A 23,165-nucleotide genomic window follows, 5' to 3' on the forward strand; every position below is an offset into this window, starting at 1 on the left:
CCCTAAGCTGTCTCGAGAAACCAAGGTCCTCTATAGAATACATCCTGGAAACTAAAAGTTTGGCCCATCCAGGGGAAAATTCCTCAGGATGGGAGGATATCATGCTATTATTTCAAGCCTCTCACTGGGGCATCTTTGTTTGATGTGCTAATTTGTAAGGTCTATAAATTGTATACGTGATCTACCGTGTGTGTGCATTACAGTGCATTCTGCCTTGGCAAAGTGGTGCACCACAAGGATCCTTATTAAAATACTGAGGTAAAAACCTTAACCATGTCTGGCTCTTAACTTTTAGAACCAAGGAAAAGGCATCAGTGGGAGCTAGACTTTGAGCAGGGAAGATCATTTTCAGCTGGCAGCCCTGCTCCTAGAAGAGGCTGTTGCTATGCACTTTCCTTCCCAGCTCTAGCATTTGGGCACGCCACCAGTCTGAGTCTAAACTGAAAGGTTTCCTGCTACGGCTCTGTAGTGAAAGAGTAAAAAGTAAAGACTGTTTCCCCATTGCCTCTTTGAAGATTAAAGCTGCCTCTAAGAAAAACTTTAGAAAGTGCTTTGCTTTTTAGAAAATGAGGCGCCCTGTTGAAAGTCATTCCTAGAGCTTGTGGTTGATACACCGGGCTTGCTAACACCAGACTTTGGATACAGCAGGTGAGAGCAGTAAACTGCTGGTACACAAAGCAAGCTAGCAGCAGACTTTCCATACATGAGGTGAACAAACTTCTGATACACCAAGTGAGTAAATGTTTCCACACATCCAGTGAGCCAGTCAATGAACTTTGTGAAGTGGACATGACAATTGCCCCTCTCAAAACTCTCCCTCAGCAGATCCCGGTGACATTCCATTTGGATCCTGACTGTGAGCCTGAAGGCTTAGGATGGTACCTAGAGCTGAGCAGGAAAGTGCCGATAGCAGGGTGTGTGCTGGGAGTTTCATGGGTTCAGCTGCAATTGTAGGCAGACAGATCTTTCTCAGCTGGCACTTCTGGGAGCTCTGTTTTCACCAGCTGTTTTCAGGTTTGTAGAAGGACGAGCATTTTGTTCTTTTGTGAGTCACAGTGCCATGGTGTGGCTGCTGTGATGAGCACTGACAGTGCCCAGGTAGAAGCCCAGTGCTTTCCTGGCCCGGCCCGTGGGTGTGGGAGCAGTGCAGGGAAGAGCTCTGCTGTGCATCCTGGCTCTTGGAGACTGACGGAATGGGATCCTGCATCCCGTGAGGAAGGAAGAGGAATCATTGCATTGTTGGCTTTGCAGTTTAAAGGCTGCTGAACAAAAGTGAATTCTAGTGCAGCCTCTTTCTCCTAGAACCTTTTCCGTGGGACCAGCGGTTGAATGCTCTTAGCTTGGTTACTAGACTCTGTGAGATTGAAAGTGCATGAGGGTGCAGAGAGTGCACAGAGCTGTGTCCTGCACTTCATAAGCTGCAGAGGGAAAGTGAAGGCCAGCACTTACTTTTTATTCTAGGACCTTTGGACAGGGAGCAATTGCTGGACAGAGCAACTGGGCTTGGCAAGGATGAAAGAATGTGATGATACATGCAGCAGATGGTAAAGTGCATCACTCCACAGGGTGTGTTGCTTTTCACATGATGCCAGTTAAACATGGAGACAGCAACCATTTGCTGAGCAGGCACCTTTTTTGACCAATATTTATGCTTGGTACAGTTAGTTTAGGTTCAAGAGCTCTGCATGATTTAGAGAATGTGATAGTACATAGTGTGAAAGGAGCTCATAGCCTCATAGGTGTTGATGTCCTTCGAAGTGAATGTGAAAATCAGCAGCCATTTACTCCTTTTTTATTTCCAGATTAAATCATGGATCTGGGCTCAGTGAGAGAGCAAAAATATAAAGGTGTATGTGGCTGAAACCAAAAAACATAACACCAATGTGTGTTGCACAGCTTAAAGCTTCATAGCTCAGCACTGCCTTTCTTTTTGTTCTAGGACCTTGCAATTAAGGCAGCAGACCCAGAATGTCTCTCTGTGAGACTGATGTTATAGGATGCAATATCCAACTCCAAAGACTGATGTTTTGATAGCTAATATTTGGTCTGAGAACCTGAGGATAGAGCTAGTCTGGTTAATGTGATTTTTGTCCTTTCTGTGATGCTGTAAGAGCTGTATTATTCTTTCTATAGTGTCATCAGAAGCATCTTGACACTGCTGCTGCTAAGTTTTGCCATCTTCATAACTGAAAGGTTTTTTTGAGTAATTTTGTATGGAAAATCATGCTGTGAAAAACCAGTGTCCATAAAGGAGACAGAGGAGTCCTGCAACTTTATTCAAATAATGGGAGAGTCCACTGGAGCACACACCCACGGGGGTTTCTCTGTTGAGGTTTTGGAGGGCACAGCCTCATTTTATCCCAAATTCCTGGCCACATGCTGCCCTCTTCCTTTCCCCATTGGCTGAGGTACCAGGAAGGTGCAGCCTTCCCAAACCACCCACCCCATATCCCCCTTGAACCTGGCATTTTCCCCCAAAGTTCAGAATCCCAGCCTTGAGCATACCCATGTCAGTTTAAGGAGTCAAACTGATGCTCTAAGCCACATGCCTGTGGCTTGAAGTTGGTAGGGACATTGACCCATTTCAAAGGCATTGACCCATTTCAAAGACATTGACTCATTTCAAAGGCATTGACTCATTTCAAGGACATTGACCCATTTCAAAGACGATGACACCCATTTCAAAGGCATTGACCCATTTCAAGGACATTGACCCATTTCAAAGACGTTGACACCCATTTCAAAGGCATTGACTCATTTCAAAGACGTTGACACCCATGGAATTGTTTGTAAAGACATTAAAACACATCTTTGCTAAAAAATTTAATTCAGAAAACAAGACACCATAACTTATAACAAACAATGAAACCAGCTTTGCTGGACACTGTAGTCTGGCTTAGAAATCTTTTATTATATATATTTGATGCTTTGAAGTACTGAAGTGTTGCAAAATTAATACACCAGTACAAACATAACAATTTAGCAAGTATATATGTGTGCCAAACTAAATTGAATATACTTGAACCAGTACAGCACTTAAAAACAACCTGGTGGGTATAAAATACTTCATTTAGTAGCTTCCTCTTCTGGAACAACTTCCATAAGCATCTGAAGGTGCATAGTGATGGGCTCTGAGGAAAAGATTTATTGTTAGAGGCTTTATAAGAGAAATTTCAATTCAAACTCTTAAGTGATAAAACTATCCTTCTGTGTAGTTGTTTTTTTTAATCTCAATTCCTATTTCAAAATGAAAAATAAAGGGTGGGGAATGAGCAGTCCTAAGATCCAAACTACAGCATTCCATATTTCCAAATTTACATTAGAGCACAACACTTCCAATTATATAATACAAATTATAATTAATTATAATTATTACATTATAATTAATCATCCTGGGGACAATAGAGATAGAATATGGATTTTTGAATGTCTGTAGAACTACTAATGCTGTTGTATTCAGCTAATTCCAGTTAGCCTCTTAGAAATACCTGTGTATCCTGTTTTACCTGAGATAATATCAGAGTTTCTTTAGGGACTATGCAATCAGTTCATAAATGGTCATGCTGGGCTCTTGCAGCTTTCACTGTACTCAGCCCTGGGATTATCTTTTTATCCTAATGCTGTTAACATTTTCTTTAGTAAGGATAGTAAAATTAATAATCAGAGGTAAAAGCCCAGTGTTTGGTGGCATAAGAATTTATATCTGCTAATCTTCAGTTAATAGCTAAAGCAATGTTTTGAAATACAGATAACTGAGAAAACTAACTTTACAGATTAATTAGTTCTGTTCCTTTGTGCTACTACAGTGATGTGTTGTTTTCTGTGTATTAATTTTTCCTTAAGTCAGACATTACTTCTTTTCAGCTGGAAGGAGTGAAATACAGTATTCAGTCAAGCCCACTGCACGCCAGGGAAATTGCTTCCCTCCACATTCTGCTACATGCTTTAGAAGGGATTGACCAGATACTGAACTTTATATACCAATTAATCTCAAGTTTAGCAAATATTGGGTTTAGAGCTGGCTACCTGAGGTATACTTACTTGATATCTTTTGTGCCCAGCTGAATTTTAAATGAACAAAAAGTGCATAAGCTATAAGTCCACTAAGTATAAATAAAGTACAGTACAAATAGGCCAGTTCAGGTGCACTGATGATTGGTGCCAATACCAGTACAACTGAGACCAATGTCACTATGACAGGAATGATGATGGGCACCTGCAAGATACAAAGAAGAAAATCACTTCTTCATTCTTTAGCTGTTTGTACAGAAGTTGCCTGTATGAACAAATGTTTTTATTGCCTTATGCATTTTTCTACTTTAAAATTTTCTGGAAGCAGATGGGGCAACTGAAGGAGTAGCAGAAATATGGGCAGGGATAACTCTTCTGCCAAATTATCCACTATGATCTCTTAGTGAATATTTCAAATTGCAGTGTACAAGTTTGCATTTTAATAAATGTGGGAACTGACTTACATGCAATGACCTGGGGTCTTATTTTGAATATTCTTTCAATGGCAGTCTGCTGACTGCAATTACCCATCCCTGAAATTTTGGCTTGTGACCTGTGGTCTGTGCAAGTAAAAATCAGCATTCTGTAATATTTTCCCAGTCCTTATGAGGTTTGAGCTTTTGAGTCCTAGTGCAGATCTGCTGTTAAATGGTTGGATTTCAGATAAGGGGAGTAAAAAACAAGGTACTGCCCAAGGAGGCTGTTTAAATATCCAGATACTGAGTGTGAATTCATGCTACATGGGGTGGAGGAAAAGCCATACAGAACTTACCCTGATAGGTCTCTTGAGTTCCTTCCTTGTAAACCTCATCACAATTAGTGCAAGTACAGTTAAACCATAAAATATCCAGACTGCAAAACTAAAGTAATTTATGAGTGAATTGATGTCACCAGGAATAACATAAATAATAGCAATGGCCCCCTAAAAATGAAAACAAAAATTAGTGTAGTTTATTATAGAAGAAGGCTGAATTTTACTTCTCTTTCAATACAACTGCATGTGTAGTGTCCCAGAGTATGAACTGTGAATGCTTTTGATTAAATATTTGGGTAAGTGTATTGCAGCACTTTTAAATATTGTGACTGCCTCCTGCCAACATGTGGTTATTTTTGTGTGCAATCTTAATTCCATTTTAAGTCAAAAATGCTTATAATTTTTATGCATTAATCTGTTTTATTGCTGACTGACTATCTTGAAGATACAAAATATATTTTTAGGTTTTTATTGTTACTGGGATTGAAAGGAATGAGGAGGAGGTGTCTTTACAAACAACTGTGGGCTTGAGGGTAGATAAGGCCAGATATGGAGACATGAAAGAAGCAATGGGCACCATAAATTCCATAGGAATTCCACTAATTGACAAAGGCTGTTACTCACTCGAGACTGTGCTACATGTCTGGATTTAGAGAAAAAGAACAGAGACATAAGGAGAAAGAAAAAGCAGGGGTCACACTTTGGAAATGAGGTCTGTATCAGGTGATGCAGGACATCTGGACCTCCCAGGTACCTCAGACAATGGGAAAAGAGAGGGAAACGTGGCCAGGGAATTAGGATAAAAAGGAGGCTGTGTCCTCTAATAATTTGAGAGACTCCAAGGGAAATGCCCCATGGCCTCTCCCTTTATTCAAATAAAGTTATGGGACTCTTCTGTCTCCTTTTTGGCCATAAACCTCTGGTGTTTGTGAGTTAATTTTCCTGACAGGATTGAATATATCTTGTTTTGCCTTGAAGATAAATGGGTAAAATAAAAATAACAAGATGTTCTAGATTTATTCTTAAGTGTATTTACTGACTGGACTTTTTTTTAGTGAGATGCAAATTTTCTACATGGAGGAAATATTCCTACATGGAGCAAACAGGGTAGCTTGCTGGCAAGCATCCTATGAAAGCATTCCCTAATATTAACCATTCATTTAAGTTTTTGTTCACATGCCATTGATTCTTAACCATTTTGATTTTTAAAGTTCAGTTCTGAAATTAATATGTTCAAATTAAGAGAAGCAGGGGGTTTTATGTAGTCTTTTTTCTAAAATGTATTTAGCAATTTTCTTGTGTAGATAGTTTATGATAAGTGTCAAAACTGCTTGTAAGAAGCTGTGAAAGTATGTATGACTGGAGAATTTTTTGTTATAGGTGATAATTTTTTTTTATGTATTTAAATATATACTTACATAAAATATGATAGCGGGTGCAGGTGTTAAGTACTTAACACTGATGTAAGACAGTATCTTTAGCACGTGCCCTTCACGACCTGCAACATAAACAAGTCTGACAAAACAAAAACAAGGCAATGCAGTTAGTGTGGCACCTAGACTTTAAACAGTCTTACTAATAATAGATTTCCAACTAATTTCATCAGTGTTTTCTTTGATATGCATTGGGATTTAAAGATTGTAGCAGCTCAAAATAAGGGAAATTAAATAACCAGTATTAAAGTGTGAGCTAAAACATACTCTGAACCAGTATTAAAATAGTGCACTTGAAACTAATTTCAGAATCATTATTTTGCACATAAAATTGAAAATTATTTTGGGAAATGTCACCGACTGTGTCCCTTTTAATTAAATATTTCCTTTTTCATGTGTCTAGTAGCAAAAAGCTATATTGACAACCTTTTGTCAAAAAATGGTCTTTAAAGTCACATTGTATTCAGATGATTTTGAAATCTTAAAATATTTTAAATAGTAAATGGAAGTGCTGAACAGCTGATAGAAGGGAATAGCTTCTTGGTTACCTTTGCTGGTGTAGTCATGTTTTTACTAGTAACTTTTAACTGTTTAACTCTCAGCTTTAAAATTTATGAGAGATGAAAAAACCTTTTGTGCTATAGTGGTATACCTTCATTGAATTAAGAAGAGACCATGTTTTGTAATTTTTCAAACCTGAATAGCCACTCTTTATTTTTGAAAATTAAACAATATAGCTAGATTTACAGGCAATTTCAAGTTACATTTTGTGCAATGTGGATCAGAACAATGTCCTTATGTCTGTAGATACATGCATATATATTTTTCCACCCTTCAAAACCTTTCATGTGAAGATATTTAGAATGGGGACTTACCTGCCTGAAGTGAAACAGGTGCCATTGGCAGATCCAAGTGTCGAAAATACCACAAAGAGAGGAACTATCCAAGAGGCTGGATAAAGGACTCTATCTCCAAATGTCTGGGAAATGGGATTAAAATTAATCACTTTTGTCATATTAACTACCATTTAGTATATCAGTAACGTTAGAGCCTCTTTGTAGTTAAATGGGTATCTGAACTATGTTACCAACAAAATCCATGTTGTATATTTTGTGTAGTTATTAAAGAATACTCTGCCAAATAAAGACCTGGATTCATTCATTGGCCAGTATAAAATGGAGTGGAGTATTATTGCCATGATGTTTAAAATGCAACATCTGTAGGAGACATTGGAAGGCAGGTGTAAAAACTACCCAGAAATTAAATTCTCTTAAAAGACACCTGCTTTGGGACGTCTCTGCAAAGCCTGAGGGAAGGAAGATGGCATTGCTGCAGAGCACTGCCCATACAGAAAGCTGCTTTCAGCCTCTCCAGGAGGAGTAACACCAGCAGTGACAGCCTGAGCCTGGGGCAAACAAGGACAAACTCCCTCTGGTCTTTCACTAATTTGAACTTCCACCTGTGGTGTGGTTTGTTGGTTCTTGTTGTAGATCCCAGGTAGGTACATTGACCAACAGCAAATGAATTTGAATTTAAATGTTTTTGACAGGTAGGTTTAGTTTTTGGTTGGGTTGGTTTTGGTCTTATTTTAGTAAGTCAAGCATGAAGAGCTTTGGTTTTGCACAAGTCTGACATCAGTGATGTGTCCTGGTCCAGGAGTAGGGCACTCAAAGGCTGCTGACAGCTGTGCAGAGCTCTGCACAGGGCTCTCCTTCTGCTGTGCTGCCTCTGCTCAGAGCCAGTGCCGAGGTTCTGTTAATTCAGTCTGGTCGGTTCACTGCTGGTTGCTGGGTGTTGTTCAGATTGTAAGTTTAAAGGTGTATTGAAGAGGACTAGTTCTTATACAAGATTTAACTTCATACATTCTTTGCTGTACCTTTTGGTGCAGACACACTGCTGAAATGCACAGGAGAGCTAAATTTTAAAAGCTTTTATTTTAAAATGTTTTAAATAAATTTTTATTTAGTTTTTATTTAATTTTGATTTTGATTTTTAAAATTTTTAAGCATTTCAACATTGCTGTACTTCTTCACTGGGCTAGACTATTTTATATATATATATTTAAATGCTTGTCACACACTATTTGTTTTCCAAAAAAACTAGCATTAGGAAAATTGTTGCAGGACCTGAACAGTTGTTTCAGAGACACAGAAAATGTACTGAGTGGAAATGAAGGGGCAGGTGTATTTTTTATGGATTCAGAAACTTCTGTAATTTCTACTTTTACCTTTGAGAGTATGTCTTGCAAAAATATAAAAATCCTATCTTTCAAATATGTTAAAAAAAAAAAAGCCCAAAAAGAAAAGTGGAAGTGAATGATGGACTATGTGCTGTTATCTCCATAACTACAAATTTTGTTGTGCTGTCATTTGGCATGTGCTTCTTTCTTAGAAATACTGGGAACACTGAAAATGGCAAAGCAACTGCCAGATGTGATTTCTCTTTCCATCTTTTTGATGCCTGTGGGAAGCAGTCCCTCTCTGACCTGCAATGTTTACAGAATGTTTGCAGAAAACTGCTTTACTTTTGCTTCCCTCTTTTATTCCCATTTGGAGATGACAGAACTACTCTTTTAATTAGGCATTACTGAAATTTTAGATTAAGGAATGATAGTAGATAATGGGGGGAAAGGTGGCACTAACAGCTTAGACTAAAATGAATTTTATCTCACAAAGAATTAATGGAATTTAGTGGCTTACATGACTTCAATGCAGATGTTCTATTACAAAATTAAGTAGCTTACCACAGCAACTGCCTGGGACTGCAGGAGCTCTGTTGAAGTCATCACAGTGAAATAGGAAACGTTTATCAGAATGTAACAAACTGTGACCAAGGGGATTCCAATAATTATAGAGAGTGGTAGATTTCTAAAGAATGGAGAAGTAAGACCCCATCAGCATTGCTGGATCACTGCTACAGTTGTCATAGTAAACTGTGGATTCTTACTTTTCCTATTTACTTTTTTTTTTTCTTTTTTTTTCTTTTTTACTGTAGAGCTATGGAAATCAGAATTGTAAAAAAATGGAAAAGTACAAATTATGCAAAGATACAAAGCCTGTAATAATAATTAGCTAATTACCTTTGTCTGTTAGTGCTCAAACCTTCAATAATAGATTAGTGCTTCTAAAAAACAAACCAAAACATATGCTTGCTTATAGGAAAATATATAGTGTTTGATTTCTTGCCAGTAAAAACACTGCTTTCCTACACAGTTACCTGTAAGGATTTTTAAGTTCCTCTGTGATGTAATTGAGTTGATTCCTGGAAGGAAAAACATTCATAGAGTATTTCAGCAGTCAGGGGTTTAAATACGACTATTCTATGAGGTGAGGTTATTTCCTGTGTTATTGTTTTTCATCTTTTCAGTTTTAAAAAGGAAAAAAAAAAATAAAATCAATCTTTTAAGTGGGAAAACTGCAGGACAAAACCAATGTGAGCTTCTTATCCAAAAGTCAGGGTATTGATTCACAATCTCTTCCTGCATTATCTCTAGTGTCTCTAAGACTCTAAATATTGGATAAAATGTCCCAGAATAATCAAACAAAATTTTGGCAGACATCTTAGATTTACAAAATTGCCTTTCAACTTCAAGCTTTGCAGTGTCTGAGTCTTGTCAAAAAAAAGCACGGGTGTGCTGAGGGCAAAGAGAAAAGCAAGTCTGCTGCTGTGTCAGAGTGGCTCTGTAAGTCATTCTGCCTTTAGAAGACAGGCATGAAAACCTTTTTAAGAATTTTACCCATCTGAATTATAATTTCCAAATACCCATTTTTGCTAGAGTGTTTAGACCAATTGAAACAAGGTTGTTATATTCATCCACTCTGAAAATCTGGAGTCAGTATTTACAGTTCAAAGGCAAATTTTCAGACATTAGTGCCTGTTGGTTACATACACAAATAATTATTTAGGGATCAGCTTCTTTGCCCTCTTAAAAAGTCCATATGAATGCCTGAATTAACAGACTTACATGCCTGAGTTGAGACACTCAAGCCTGTAAACAGAACCTAAAAAAAGAATCTATTTAAAATAAATTCAGTTTCAAAAGGTTTTAAATGGGAATTGCTGCGTGGTAGATCAAGATTGTATTCTTATTTGCTTCCGAAGTACTGACCTGTGTACAGACTTTTGCAGTTTGCACATTTAAGAATAACAATGGATTTGTGCCAACAGAGCTCTATGCCAACTGACATTCCCTAAGAAGAAAATCTGCAAGTTCAACCTTATCATTTCTGACACAATGTTCCTTTTTATGTTCTCCAGGACTAATCAAACACCATATTTCACGAGAAATGGAGTTTGATGGGAAAACCTGCAGGGGAAGCTGTTTTGTCTAACACAATGGAATTAAATGTGTTATATTCTCCTCATTACTGCAGCATCTAAGCACCTTCAGCAACAAAGCAGGAGTAGTAGTCCTTTTGGGATTTAATATATTTTCTTTCCCTAATAAATAGCAACTAAAAGAGCGAGAAGTTCTGGGGGGTTTTACCCAAACTAATGTTCTTTTTCCAGAATTCATCAAGACATTCTTAATAACAAGTCAGTTTCTAACTTCTTCAAGGAGTTTTACAGGGAGAGAGTAAACCAGTTAAAGGCTGTTAAAATGTAACTGTGAAGGTTAATAAAGATTTCTTACCATCCATCATATGCCCAGAGTCCATTATAAAATGCCAAACTGATAGAGCTAACAGAAATTTTACTGCCCTTGAAAGAATCTTTGAAGTTATCTGTTTTTCCTGCAAATAAGAGGAAGATTACTGATCAATGTTGAAATTAATTCTTGTAATGCCACCAGATGAAAAAACATTCCCACATGTCCCATGTTTTGAAACTTTTCACTTATAAAATTAATGAATACCCTTCTATATTAATTGATCTGTAGTGTTGCATTTTGCACCCATCCCCTTCTCTGAAAGAAAATGCCATAATTTCCAAGAGATGCAGAACTAAAACCCCGAATGAAGAGATTCAGGGCTGTGCCTTATTTCTGTGTCATCACTTCTGTCAGTGGGGAATTTTTAATTATCATAACAAAAGCTAAAAAAATTTTTCAAGTAATATATTTTATTACCTTGTGCAAGGAGAACAATTCCACTTACAATAATGATTGTGACAATGATCATTTTAGCAGCTGTGAGAAAATTCTGGAGGTAACTTCCCAGCTTCACACTCAATGAATTCACAACTGTAATTACCACTAAAAGAAATCAAATTATAATTTTTTGCAATGTTTGTCAGAATTTAAAAGAAAAGTTGCCCCTCCCCTTATTTACTGTACTGCTTTTCTGTCACACTTTTTGTCTATATTATATATAGGTTTTACTTACAGTGGATAATTTTTAAAATAGTGAGGAAAAATAGATTTATGAATTAGACTTTTATAGTACCTTTAATTAAAACATTTTGAAGTTGCACAGCTTTCTGATAAATAAAGAAATAGTATTTATACAGCCATTTTTTCTTCCTTTTCTGCTAGAGATAAGCATTCATTATATAGATGTATCAATCTTAAGGAGGAATAAAAAAACCTCAGACTAGGGAAAAAACCATTTTTAAACCCACCCTTTTAATGCTGTTTAATTAGTTCTTGTGGGAATAATAACTGTGTCTTAAAGATTTCTGGTGTCTTTGTGAAGATGAACATAAGGAAGTTTCAGGGTACTGAAAGTGATGGGGCCAGACACAGCTCACTCTGCAGTGTTGGATCTGCTCTGTCTAAAAGCGTGGCTCTTACCAATAGCAGCTGCTGCCAGACACTTGATGACAGCTTGGGGTGGATCACAACCTGGATAAAAAGGAGCTGATGCATATTCTGCAAAGCTGAGACAGATGATTGCAAAGGAGCTGGGTTTTGTAACCAGTAAGCTGGTCCAAGAAAACAAAAACGCTGGAATTGGGCCAAATGCCTCCATGAGGTAAGGATATTCTCCCCCAGACTTTGTGATCATTGTACCAAGCTCAGCAAAACAAAGTGCACCTGAATAACAAGAAAAGCAGGTTTAGTTCATGCACTTTTGAACCTGGGACTGCTTGGAGAGATGATCACTTTTTAATAGGTAGAAAAGTGAAGGAAATTGATCTGTGCAGTGCACCATTACTCTCTGCATGTTCCTGTATATTTTACTGTATATGCAAAATAAAATTGTAATTACTTGTGAGCAATTGAAAGAAATACCCTGAAATTATTCAGATGCAGCCTAAAAATTACCACCATTGATATTTTAGACTTCACCAAAACAGTACAAACAAACATTTTGATTTCATTTGATTTCTGTTTAAGAAATTAACACTATCACATATCACAAAATCATTTAAGTGAGAACTGCACTGGCTGACATACCTAATGGAAGCTTGAAAAAACAGACTTTCTGCACAATTTTGAAATACAATGTCTGCTGAGCTCAACATTAAAGTACAGTGATACTTCCTGTTCTATTGCTGTATGTGGCATGTTGGTTTTTCTTGTATGCTGTCCCACCTGATACAATGCTCAAAAATTTATTTGTTTTACTTCTTGAAATATTTTGAGGTGCTTAGTACTAAATTTTCAGATAGCAGAATTAGAATTACAGAAGTAGAAAGCAAGCAGAAAGTACCTAGCTCACTACCAGTAAATTTCACATATTGCCAGCTATTTAAATAGAAGACTATTATCTTTATTACAGTCAATGGATGAAGCAGGAAAAACGAAACCTTCCTTTCAAAATAGAGTGTGATTTACAATTTTAAAACTTAATTTGTCTTCTATAAACACCCCATTTTTAATTTATGGTTGGGTACTGCATATATAGAGCAGGATTTAGTAGATTTTGGTCTAGGTGCTATAAGCTAATTTGTGAAATGAGAGTAGTGTGCACAAACAGCAGATATCAAGATTTAAGGCAAAGATTCAGATTCTTTGTTGAGTCTTTTACCTAATGTTGCCAGAACTCCACAGGCTGCCCAGATGGTTAAACAAGGACCCACAGCTTCAACATTGGCAAGAACTGATTTTGGAGAAACGAAGATACCTGAGCCAATAATTGTACCAACAATCATACAGATTCCACTAATGAGGCCCACCTTGAAGTAAAATGAGATATTTTTGTAAGCAATTTCTAGTAATTCACCAATTACTTCTCAGTGTCATAAAACTACAATAACTGTCATTACTGCCTTATTTTTATTGGCTTTCAATATGTAAGTTCTGTAAATAAATATATTAAACCATTTTGCAAAGTTTCACTCTTCTTTCCAGGATCTCTATGTACCCTGTGGTGTGCTCCTGGAATTTTCAAAAGTACATCTGTTTATGTTTTGCCTGCCTATTTCCTTTATTAAACTGAATTATGTCAGTCTCAAATATAACCTTGAATGGGTGAATTTGCCCTTTCCTCTCTGATTAAGCCATGACATTCTTTTACAAGCACTTGATGAATTCTGAATTTTATAAGATTCAGAAATTGTCTTTCATGGATGGAGTCCAGTTTTTGTTGTTGTTGTTGAGCAGCTGTTTTCCTCTCCTTGCTTTTAATATTTGTATATGGTGTTGATACTGCTAGGTGATAAGATCACGCTCTCCCAAATCTGTAGTGTCCTACAATATCACATGAAACCACTGAAACTGAGGCATGGGCTACTCGATATTTTCTGATAGCTATGGCTACTCTAATAACATCAGTATTTTTCCAGTCTTGACACCAAACTAAAACCATGGATATCTTTCTAGAGGCTACTTAAATTAAGAGAAATGCCACTCCCTCCTGAGAGGAAGTGACAAGCTGTTTTCTGAAGCATCTGTAATTTTCTGGAGACAGATTTTCACTTCTCTTCCTTCAAGTACCAGTGCCTACTTCCTAGCTATGATCACTAACAAATGAGTTTCAGAATACTTTCAGAAACGATGAGCTGGACAACTCACTATTACTTCTGAAAAGTACAAGTGGAAAAAAAAGTTTATGAAATGCCTCAGCTGATCAACTTAGAATAAGTCTTTGAATTGTTTTTATATCTGATAACTTCAGCGACATATTCTTGGAGGTTTAGTCTGTTCACATCAGAGCTTTTTAACTTCAGTAACTAGCAGTTTCTGAAAATGCAAGCCAACCACATATTAGGATATTTTTGCTAAATTGGGACACAGTGGAGATTTTGTATGATGATGTATAAGCACAATTATCCCTTCTGCCTCCCTCTGGCAGCCCCTGACACGCGGACCAAAGAGGAAAGAAAAAGCAAAACCTGCTTTTGTAGGTTCATCGTTTGGGGCTCATGACTCTGGATGGATTGTCTGTCCTCCCTTCCTTTGTCCTCTCCTTTTCTTCTCTTCAAGCTTTCTTCACCCATTTGTTTTCCTTGTTGAAATTTCTAAGGAAATAACGACAACATCTTACTCTTGATTGATTGATTATGCTGATTATTATTATTGCTGATTATTATTATGATTATGCTGATTATTATTATTGCTTGATTATGCTGATACACGCGGGTACAAAATAGTGCAGGTAAATTTTACCAGAAAACAAACACATGCACACACTCACTCAAAGGAAAGGGACTCCCATGGAGCTACCTGCTCAGAGAGAAGCGATGGCAGCTTCACCTCCTCCTCCTCCTCTGACTTGCTGGGGATTTTCCTTACCCACCTGGCAGGGAATGCCTGTGCCTTCTCACATTCAGCTTGCAGGATGTCCTCACTGCAACGATCAAGCTTTTATAGCCAGTCCTTCCTTTGCACTACTCCAAAGGTCCAGACAGATTTTATCTTCCTCCCAAAAGCTGGTTTTCTTCTTATCTAAGGGACCTTCTTTCCATTCTTCACTAAATCAGGCCTTGCCTCAGTTCCTTGGAGATGGAAGCATCTGCTAAACAGAGTGTGGGCTCCTAGAATTATCTATTTAGCAGCTCTTTGCCTCAGAAAGGGTCACCAGGCTTCTCTGTGTTGATTCAGGGTGAATGTCTTCCACTCAATGTTTTGTCCTTTTTAGAACTGGAATGTAAAGAGTTTGTTTTCAAATTTAAATTTAGACTTAAGGACTTTTCTGGTGAGGATTTTGCTGTTTCCCCCAGTACTGGTCTAAAATACAATCTGCGACAGTGAAGGAAATTGATCGAGTTAGGTCCTGAGTCTCCAAAGCAGATTCAGTCAAAAGTCTCTTCTCTCCTAAGACTTTACAACTATAATTACTTGAATTTGAGTGCTGAAGATCCTTATGCTTTTATACAGATGGCAGCTCTGGAAGGCATCATGTTTAGGAAACATAAGTTGAGGTTTTTTTTGTAAATTAAGTAGTAACTGGCTACAAAACCTGCAGCATTTTAAATTGACAGAACACCTACTTAGGTCACTGTTGTTGGTCTTCAGAAACATTTAGGCTATAAAGACATCAAGTTTACCTTCTGAATTATAGATTTTTAAAATAATCATAATGAATCTAACTTTTACGATTAAATCTATGAAGGAAAACTGCACACATGAAGAATGCAGGGCTTGGTGGCTGAACTTCATTTTAGCTTTGTGCCCAACATCTCTCTTTTAAAGTCATGTATTTACACTGCTTCAATCATTACCTTTAGCAATTCTTGCTTTCACTTACCTTATTTATTTAAATTTGTTTGGTGTTAATCAGGCCCGGGAATCCTTGCCAAGTGTATTTCTCCTGTTAGATTTCCCCAGTCACAAGCAAGGCATGTCCATGTCTGAAACCAGAATATGAAGGAGCAGCAGCCTAAGTACAGAGGTTATAAAAGGTAATCATTAAACCCATTCTCTGCCAAGAAGTTTTGAGTTAGGGACCACAGGTGAACTGATAGTCCAATTAGTTTATCTTTAAAAACAAGAAAATGTTTTTTTCAGCTTTGTTCCATTTGTGAGAATGTTTGTCAAGGCCTAAGTGGTGTATCACACAGTGAGAGTGAACCATAATTTGGAGAGTCTATTTTGATACTCTTTATAGCAAGCAGTTGCTAATTTAGAAATGCTTTGGCAAGATAACTTTTAAGTAATTGTCACATTGTGGGTGCATTAAAACCATGTGCCCAGATGTTATTTGAAGCCTATTAAAAATAGTTGATGTCTGTATCTTGAGAAGGTAGAGAAGCATAAGCAAAAATATTTCCTTTGTTTTTCATTAACTTGAGGCAGCTGAGTGGGCAGCTGGTGTTCCCTTTGCTTGCAGCTACAAATATTTTCCATTTTTTGTAAAAATTAAAAGATCTTGCTTCAGTGAAAAATGCCATTCTGTTTCTATGCAGTTGTATATCCAGGGGAAAAAAAAGTATTATTATCCTGAATTCTGTCATAAGGTAACTGCTTTCATTTGAGCTAGTCATCCCTGAAACACTTGCAAAAAGTCACTTAATCATGTTAATCACTTAATTGTTTTTAGCAGTGCAGTTGTACAGCTCCTTTGCTTTATGACACTCCAACCAGTAAGTCCTGACCATCCTCCTCTAAATGAGTTTGTCAATAAATACCTACTGCTAAAAGATGTTCAGGAACTGGATCCTGATGTTAACATTTAACATTTGTTGCCTCGTTGAGATAATGGCTCATAAACATGCAGTACAGGGCTGGAAATTAAAACCAAATTGTTGGGCCTGAGTATCACACGTTTGGACAATTTTTCTCCTCCCGTTTTGACAAACTTATTAAGCATGCAGGATTGATCAACAGGAATTCCCTCCGCAATGATGATGTAAATCTGTGACTAAAAAAGGACTCTTCAGAACATGTGAAGCACTTGTTAGTTTATATTTGCCATGCTTTCTGGTGCTTGAGCCAGACTGCACTGGGAATGTTTTTCTCCAAGACTGAGGTTGCAAAGTAATGGTGGTACAGAAAAAAAAAATTAAAACTCTACTTTTTTAGTCACTGGCTTTTTTGTCTCTTTGTTTTTCTTGTTTAATGATCACAGAAATAGGGTTAAGATACGAGAGAAGCTCTTCCATCTTAATTAACTTTTTATTGAAAAATTATCAGAGTAAGAATGGCCAGACAAAACTTTGGGGTTTTCTTCTTTGCCTACAGATAAAGAGAATAAAATATGTTAAAATTATAATCATGCTCCCTATGAAAAGACAGGTATGAACAATTTTTTCCTTTTAATGAAAGTTTTACAAGGACTTTTTAAATATTTTTCATGGTAATTTTGATGTATGACAAAATTAACCAATGTTTTCATATCCTTCAATTTCACAATTTCACATTTCCCAATCTTATTTGGGATCAGATATTATATAATGTACCTCTGTGTTGTTTATTCTGATTAATTTGAAATTAAGGTTTATAATTTTCTCATACCTGTGTTGTCCTGAAATGCCACAGAGACTATTGACAGAGCTAATGTGAAAAGACAAAAAAGTAGGGGAGGTCATATTTGGGGCTAACATTGTCCCTTGAAATGAAGCAGGCACATCTTTCACATCATCTCTACCTGGAACTTACAGACCAACAAAAACCCAAAAAACCCCATGTTGTTTTGATGAAAAGACAATGGGATATGTAATCTTTAATGCTTTGTTAGATAAAGTTTTGCTGAGGAATTTTTCTTAGATTTGGTGTCATCTTTGATGAATTTGTGTAGATGCATGTGTCAGTTGTCTTTTCTTTCTCCTTCAGATCTGTTTTCCGTTCTGTTTCTTCGGATCCCATAAAAGCAGCATTGAAAATATGTGGTTTGAGTTTTTGTCTGAGCAGCTGCTTTCTTTAGTCAGCCTGGAGAGATCCCACCTGTTCAATTGGTGCCTTAGGTCTCTGCAGTGATTTCACCTTAACCAGTCTGTGTTTCTTTATAAAAATTGAAAAGTATCTTCATTTATTGTCTAGTTTTAATTTAGGGGTTGCTTTTCTTGGGATGCTGTAAACCCATTAAAAGATTTTTAATTTTACCAGCAATCCTCTTTTTCCTCAGCCACTGAAGGGAAAAAGAAACATTGATTTCAAGGATTCTAATATTATTTTCTTCATAGACAAGAGAAATTACATTTTAAAGCCATGGGAAAAGAATCCTTCCCTCTCAAATAGGTACACAAATAGATGAAGGCATGAATGAGTTCAAATTCCAAGGCATTTTGAGGCAAACACTTTGAGGGCTGGTCCTATTTAAGGACTGTAGTTTGAACCTTTTCAAAATGCCATTTACCAATTAAATCGTAAAAAGTAATTTTGAACTTTAATTCAGGAAATAGCAAGGGGACAGTATATAAATACACCTTTTATTATCATTACTTACTAAAATGAAGGTTAATGTTTGTTAGGGTTGGTATTTATTGCTTGCAGTGATGCATGTTCTGCTTTGATCAATACTAAAGCAAATGATAAGGATCATCCTAACTTGCAGTTTGTAATTGTAGCTTAGCAGTATCTCAGGGTGAATACTTTCCATTCCAACCTTCCTGCTTCCAGGTTACTGCATTTTAATGAGGACCAGTGTGTTTCCCTGCATTTGGTCTCCTTTGACTCTGACCATTAATAGATGGGTTCTAAGATTTGATCTCAGCCATCCTTTAAATAACTTTTTTTTTTCCTAAGTAACTGCAGCTATGCTGCAAGTGGAATATAAAGAAATTATATGATTTAACAGCTGTGGTGATGCTGGGTTGTGCCACTGGTTTGCAAGATCTTTGCATCTTGTGAAGGTCAGTAGGAAATATTAGGTGACTGTAGTTCTTAACAGAACTACTCAATAGACTACAGCTCTTAACAGAATATTTGGGGTTTAAATACCTGTATTTTTCCCTACTTAGTTCTTGGTTCCAGTGGAATTGGTTTTTCTCCTGTGACAAATAAGGCTTTTGACAATATATTCAGGTCTGCTAAAGGTTTTGTACTAGAACTGCCCAAATAGTGCAGAGTCTTTAGTCCAACGAGATATTTATTTTGTATCAGATATTTTTTAAGCAGAGCTGTTTAGAGACTGTCAATAAACTTGTAAATGCTGGGTGTGTCATTCTATCCAAAACGTCACCAAAAAAAATCAAGAAGTCTCTTCCTAAGGATGTTCTAAAGGAATTTTGATGACCTCTGGAGAAAATCAGCTTTAGTATGCCACACTAGTTTTTAAGTTTTTAACAGTGCTTCCAACTCTGATCAGGATCAATGATTTTTCTGATAAACATCCAACTTCTCATGTTTTTTTAATTTAAAAACAAAACCTGACTTTGATCTCCTTTTTGAGTCCAAAACTCAGGTTGCATTCCACTGGCCTTCCACCAAGGAGGGGTTACCAGTTAGCACTGGTTTTGGAAGACAGATCTGTCCTGTGCCCACCTCTAGCTGAGGAAAGGAGCACTGAGTACTGAAGCACTCCACTGAGGTCATGATGTTCTGTGCTACTCTTGAAGTCTCATTTTTAATTTTGTATTTACTGAAACCAAATATTTCAGGTATAAAACAATTCTAATAGCTAAAATATATTCCTTTCTACATTTCATGTCTGAATATGTGGTTATATAGGTATGTTGAAATAAATTTAGTATAGAAGAAAATAGTTCAGGACTAAAAAAGTCTGGAGAGCTCACTCCCTGAGAAACCACATTTTTAAACTTAAAGAAGCCTTCAAAGTGCTTCTGCTTTTCTAGATCCAAGCTGATTGACACCATGGAGTTTTTAGCATACTTATTTGCAGTAGATTTGCAGAGAAGGATCAGTGCTGAGAACTCTCCTAAATGGAAGAGCCTTGCCTGCCCAAGGAAGGACTTGCAGTCCCAAGGGAAAATTGTCAGAGCTCCTGATGCAATGTGCCAGGATAGTGGAATGAATTTTTCATGGTGAAAAAGTCTTAGGAGGTTCTCTCTTCTGAGATGGAGAAAGGCAATCTCCCGGCCTGAAAAGCAGCATCTTTCTGGCTTGGAAATAGAGGTAGGAGAAAAGAAAACACCTGGGTTTAAATGACTTATAATGGTCAGGGGAATTTTTTTAGAAAGTGGAAATAAAGATAAGGTAAGTACACCTTATCAAAGCTCTGTCAGTTCACATAACACGGGTACAGACTTACCTTGGTGTGACGGAGTGTCAGACTCTCCCTGCTGTTTACACAACCAAAACACAGAGTGTGAAGGGCTCTGTCCTGGCTGGCAGAGGGGAGGGAAAAGTGACGCCACTATTTTAGCTGTAGCTGGCATTGGAACTACTGGGAATTACTCCTGGCAGGAAAAGTAATCCACAAACATTAGAGGTTTATGTCTAAAAGGTAGACAGAGGAGTCCTTTTCACTTTATTCAAATAAAAGGAGAGGCCACGGGGCGTTGCCCTGTGTTCTCTCACATTTTAGGAGGATGCAGCCTCCCTTTTATCCCAATTTCCCGGCCACATTTTCCTCTTTTCCCATTAGCTGAGGTGCTTGGGAGGTCCAGACTTCCCAAACACCTGAGACCTAAGACTCCCTTCTAATGTATCATCCCCCACCTTTGTCTTTTCCTTGTGTCAATCAGTGGAATTCCTTATGGAATTTATGGTTCTTCCCGTTGTTTCTATCATCTCTCAGTATCCAGTTTTATTTATCAGCAGACCTGCAGTTTGTGAAGACAAATCTCTCTCATTCCACTCAAGAGTCAGTAAAATTCTTCCCATTGTTTCCTTTATCTCTCAGTATCTAGCTCCATTTACCAGCAGATCCACAGTTCGTTTGTAAAGAAAAGTCTCTCATTCCTTTCACTCTGAATTCTCCTGTGGTTTTGGTTTCTAAAAGGTGATAGCAATGTTTGCTTTTTGAATATATAATCACATTATTTTTTCCAAAATTTGGCAAAATTATGTTCAGTTATTATGGACAGAACGTGCTCTGTAAATTCATCAATGAAACTTGAATGTGACTACAGTTCCACAAATCCTGAATTTTCTCCTTTTCAAGGTAGGAATGGAAGAATGTTTTTATGTTTTGTTGTGAGAGGAAGCTGAAACTACTTCGTGGTTTCCATTTACCAACTGGAAGATCTGGAAGATTCTGTAACTGGAGCGACATAACAGAGTCAGGATGCTCTGTCAGCTGTGGTCAAGGGCAAATAGCAAGTTTCTGTTGTCAGGTGGGTAATAGAAAAAGGATCAATTGGCATGGGTAGAGTTATTGTACTAGACTAAAACAGTCAAATAATTTCTTAGTGTTGTGTCATCTAAATTTAGCATAGCATCTATGAAACAAGGAAAAGCTATTTTAAAATTCTTAAGGTATACACCTTTAACAAAACATCAGCTGGCAGCAGTGGCCCAGTAAATCCTCCTATAAAGGCATTTTTAGTTATCCTGGCTTTTCTGTAGTGTGCTGGAAACTATGCCAAGCATGGGCAAGAAATGAGAACAAGTGTGCCACCTTCGTAAGACACAGCAGTTAGAACCACAAAAAGCTTTTGTGGCTCTTCAGTTATCGTGTATAGAAGACATCCTAAAGCTTTGAATTTGAATTTTAAAGGTTTGTGACCATCAGGCAGGGTTCCAGTGCCCTGGAAGGTGTGAAGTGATCTCTAAGCAAATCATGCCAGCTGGAGAGGAGACAGCAGACCTTTGGCTGATTGCTGCAGGGGTTTATTGTAAAGGTTTACAATATCCATATCGTGTCCACAGAGTACACTGGAGTTTAGGTTACAAGTGCTCCAGGAACGTGACAGGAGCTCTGCAGCCTCTGCCAGTCTCAGCATTTTGAGTTTCTCAAGGTGGTTGTACGGATCAGATTGTGCTTCTGTTATTCTCTTCTGTGAACTTAATCTCAGTCCTGAGTGTGGTTCAAGGATTGCTGTTAGAGGTGACAATGTAATATTGGCTTTCACATTCATAGATTAGCTTTTTGTGTCACAAGTATTTTGATATGGTACAATTTATACTTACTTTTAAGTGCTTTGGTATAGTATAATCTGCCAGTTTATATACGCACTGTATAGTTTATATGAATAGTAGTGTGATAAATGTAATGTATCATAGGCCTTAGCAAAATGTTAAAATAGAGACTAAAATACTTCTATGTAACTAACTCAGAGAATGGTGTAAAGCAATTATTTTGTTTCTTACACCTGTGTTTTGGACTCTCCACGTGATAACAGTGACAGAAATCAAAGCACGAGCATCCAGGGAGGATTTATCCACTCCTCGATATCAGGGAGTGTGAAACAACAGGAGAGAACTAGAGGAAGAAATAAAGTATATTGACCCAATTTACAGAATGTCCTGCAGACAAGTCAGAGGTTAAAACCAAACAAGAGAGTTTCTGGAACAGCAAAAACTCAAAGGAATATTTGAATAATGTATAAATCATGAATATGCATGTACCCCCAGCAATGTAGCAGTATATAGAGAACGATGTTTGAATTGACCCTGTGCTCTTTGGCCGTTCACCAAAAGCTCCCCAGAGCTGGATATTTGTCCCTTGTTTTATCCCTTATTGAACTTCAATTTCTAAAATGTGAACTTTGCTTTTCACAGTTACTAAAAGTTATTTATTTCCATTATTGACGTTAACAGAAAAATGACAAATGATTACAAGTTGTTTTTTTTTTCTTCTTCCTTACTTTTCCCTCATATTCTGGGTCTGGTTTTTTTCGGTGAATTTTTCTCCCATCTGCTACCTGGGAGCAGGCCTGAGACAAATGGGGCAGTTAGGAAACAAAAGATGTAGTGTGACAAGATGGGTGTGACATTCCATTGAAATAGTCCTGGCTGGGGGTGGATTGGGGGTGACACCGAGAGAAAAAAGGTGCTGGGTTTTGATTGACCCTGTTTGTATGTACATGTGTTTGTGTATATATATGTGTGTGTATATTTATCTATTTATTTATATTTATATAAATATATATGTTGGGATGGGGGTGTGTGTGTTTATGTGTATATATATATTTGTCTCTATATTTATACACACACACACATATATATATATATACATACACATAAAGAACTGTTATTCCATTTCTCCCATATCTTTGCCTAAAACCCCGCATTTTCAAAGTTATAATAATTTGGAGAGAAGGGGGTCATATTCCCCATTCCAGGAAGGTTCCCACATTCC

General features: G+C 37.3%; 1 protein-coding gene and 1 long non-coding RNA gene across 5 annotated transcripts; both read right to left on the reverse strand.

The window, feature by feature from the left end:
- Positions 1–2,850: 2,850 nt before the first annotated feature.
- On the reverse strand, positions 2,851–15,926 carry SLC7A9 (solute carrier family 7 member 9). Of its 3 annotated transcripts, none has more exons than XM_064386840.1 (14): positions 15,771–15,926; positions 14,820–15,163; positions 14,416–14,541; positions 13,110–13,257; positions 11,930–12,172; positions 11,267–11,392; positions 10,832–10,931; positions 9,415–9,459; positions 8,942–9,065; positions 7,074–7,177; positions 6,184–6,280; positions 4,784–4,933; positions 4,042–4,216; positions 2,851–3,131 (listed from the first exon to the last, which is right to left on the reverse strand). In XM_064386840.1, exons 3-14 carry the CDS (start codon positions 14,518–14,520, stop codon positions 3,067–3,069), a joined length of 1,482 nt encoding a protein of 493 aa, XP_064242910.1. In that variant the 5' UTR covers positions 14,521–14,541; positions 14,820–15,163; positions 15,771–15,926; the 3' UTR covers positions 2,851–3,066. The 3 variants fall into 3 exon arrangements, with proteins under 3 accessions (XP_064242910.1, XP_064242911.1, XP_064242912.1); XM_064386841.1 differs by having other exon boundaries at positions 14,747–15,163; XM_064386842.1 differs by lacking the exon at positions 14,820–15,163 and having other exon boundaries at positions 15,771–15,859.
- A 3,573-nt stretch (positions 15,927–19,499) lies between these two features.
- Positions 19,500–22,198, reverse strand: LOC135279679 (uncharacterized). Of its 2 annotated transcripts, XR_010346901.1 has the most exons (4): positions 22,175–22,198; positions 20,582–20,685; positions 20,172–20,247; positions 19,500–20,022 (listed from the first exon to the last, which is right to left on the reverse strand). It is a non-coding gene; the product is annotated as an uncharacterized LOC135279679 (long non-coding RNA). The 2 variants fall into 2 exon arrangements; XR_010346900.1 differs by lacking the exon at positions 22,175–22,198 and having other exon boundaries at positions 20,582–21,092.
- Between the last annotated feature and the right edge of the window lie 967 nt (positions 22,199–23,165).

Source organism: Passer domesticus, chromosome 12 (genome assembly GCF_036417665.1).
Source record: "Passer domesticus isolate bPasDom1 chromosome 12, bPasDom1.hap1, whole genome shotgun sequence".
NCBI classification, from domain to species: domain Eukaryota; kingdom Metazoa; phylum Chordata; class Aves; order Passeriformes; family Passeridae; genus Passer; species Passer domesticus.

What these genes read in the sequence shown, in the direction of transcription:
- SLC7A9 (XM_064386840.1), bottom strand. Translation starts at nt 14,520, where the DNA reads ATGGGTGAAGAAAGCTTGAAGAGAAGAAAAGGAGAGGACAAAGGAAGG. An exon ending in ACCTGTTTCACTTCAGGCAG is followed by an intron (nt 6,281 to 7,073) that starts GTAAGTCCCCAT and finishes TTGTTTTGTCAG; the next exon opens with ACTTGTTTATGTTGCAGGTC. An exon ending in CTGGGCACAAAAGATATCAA is followed by an intron (nt 3,132 to 4,041) that starts GTAAGTATACCT and finishes TCTTTTCCTCAG; the next exon opens with AGCCCATCACTATGCACCTT.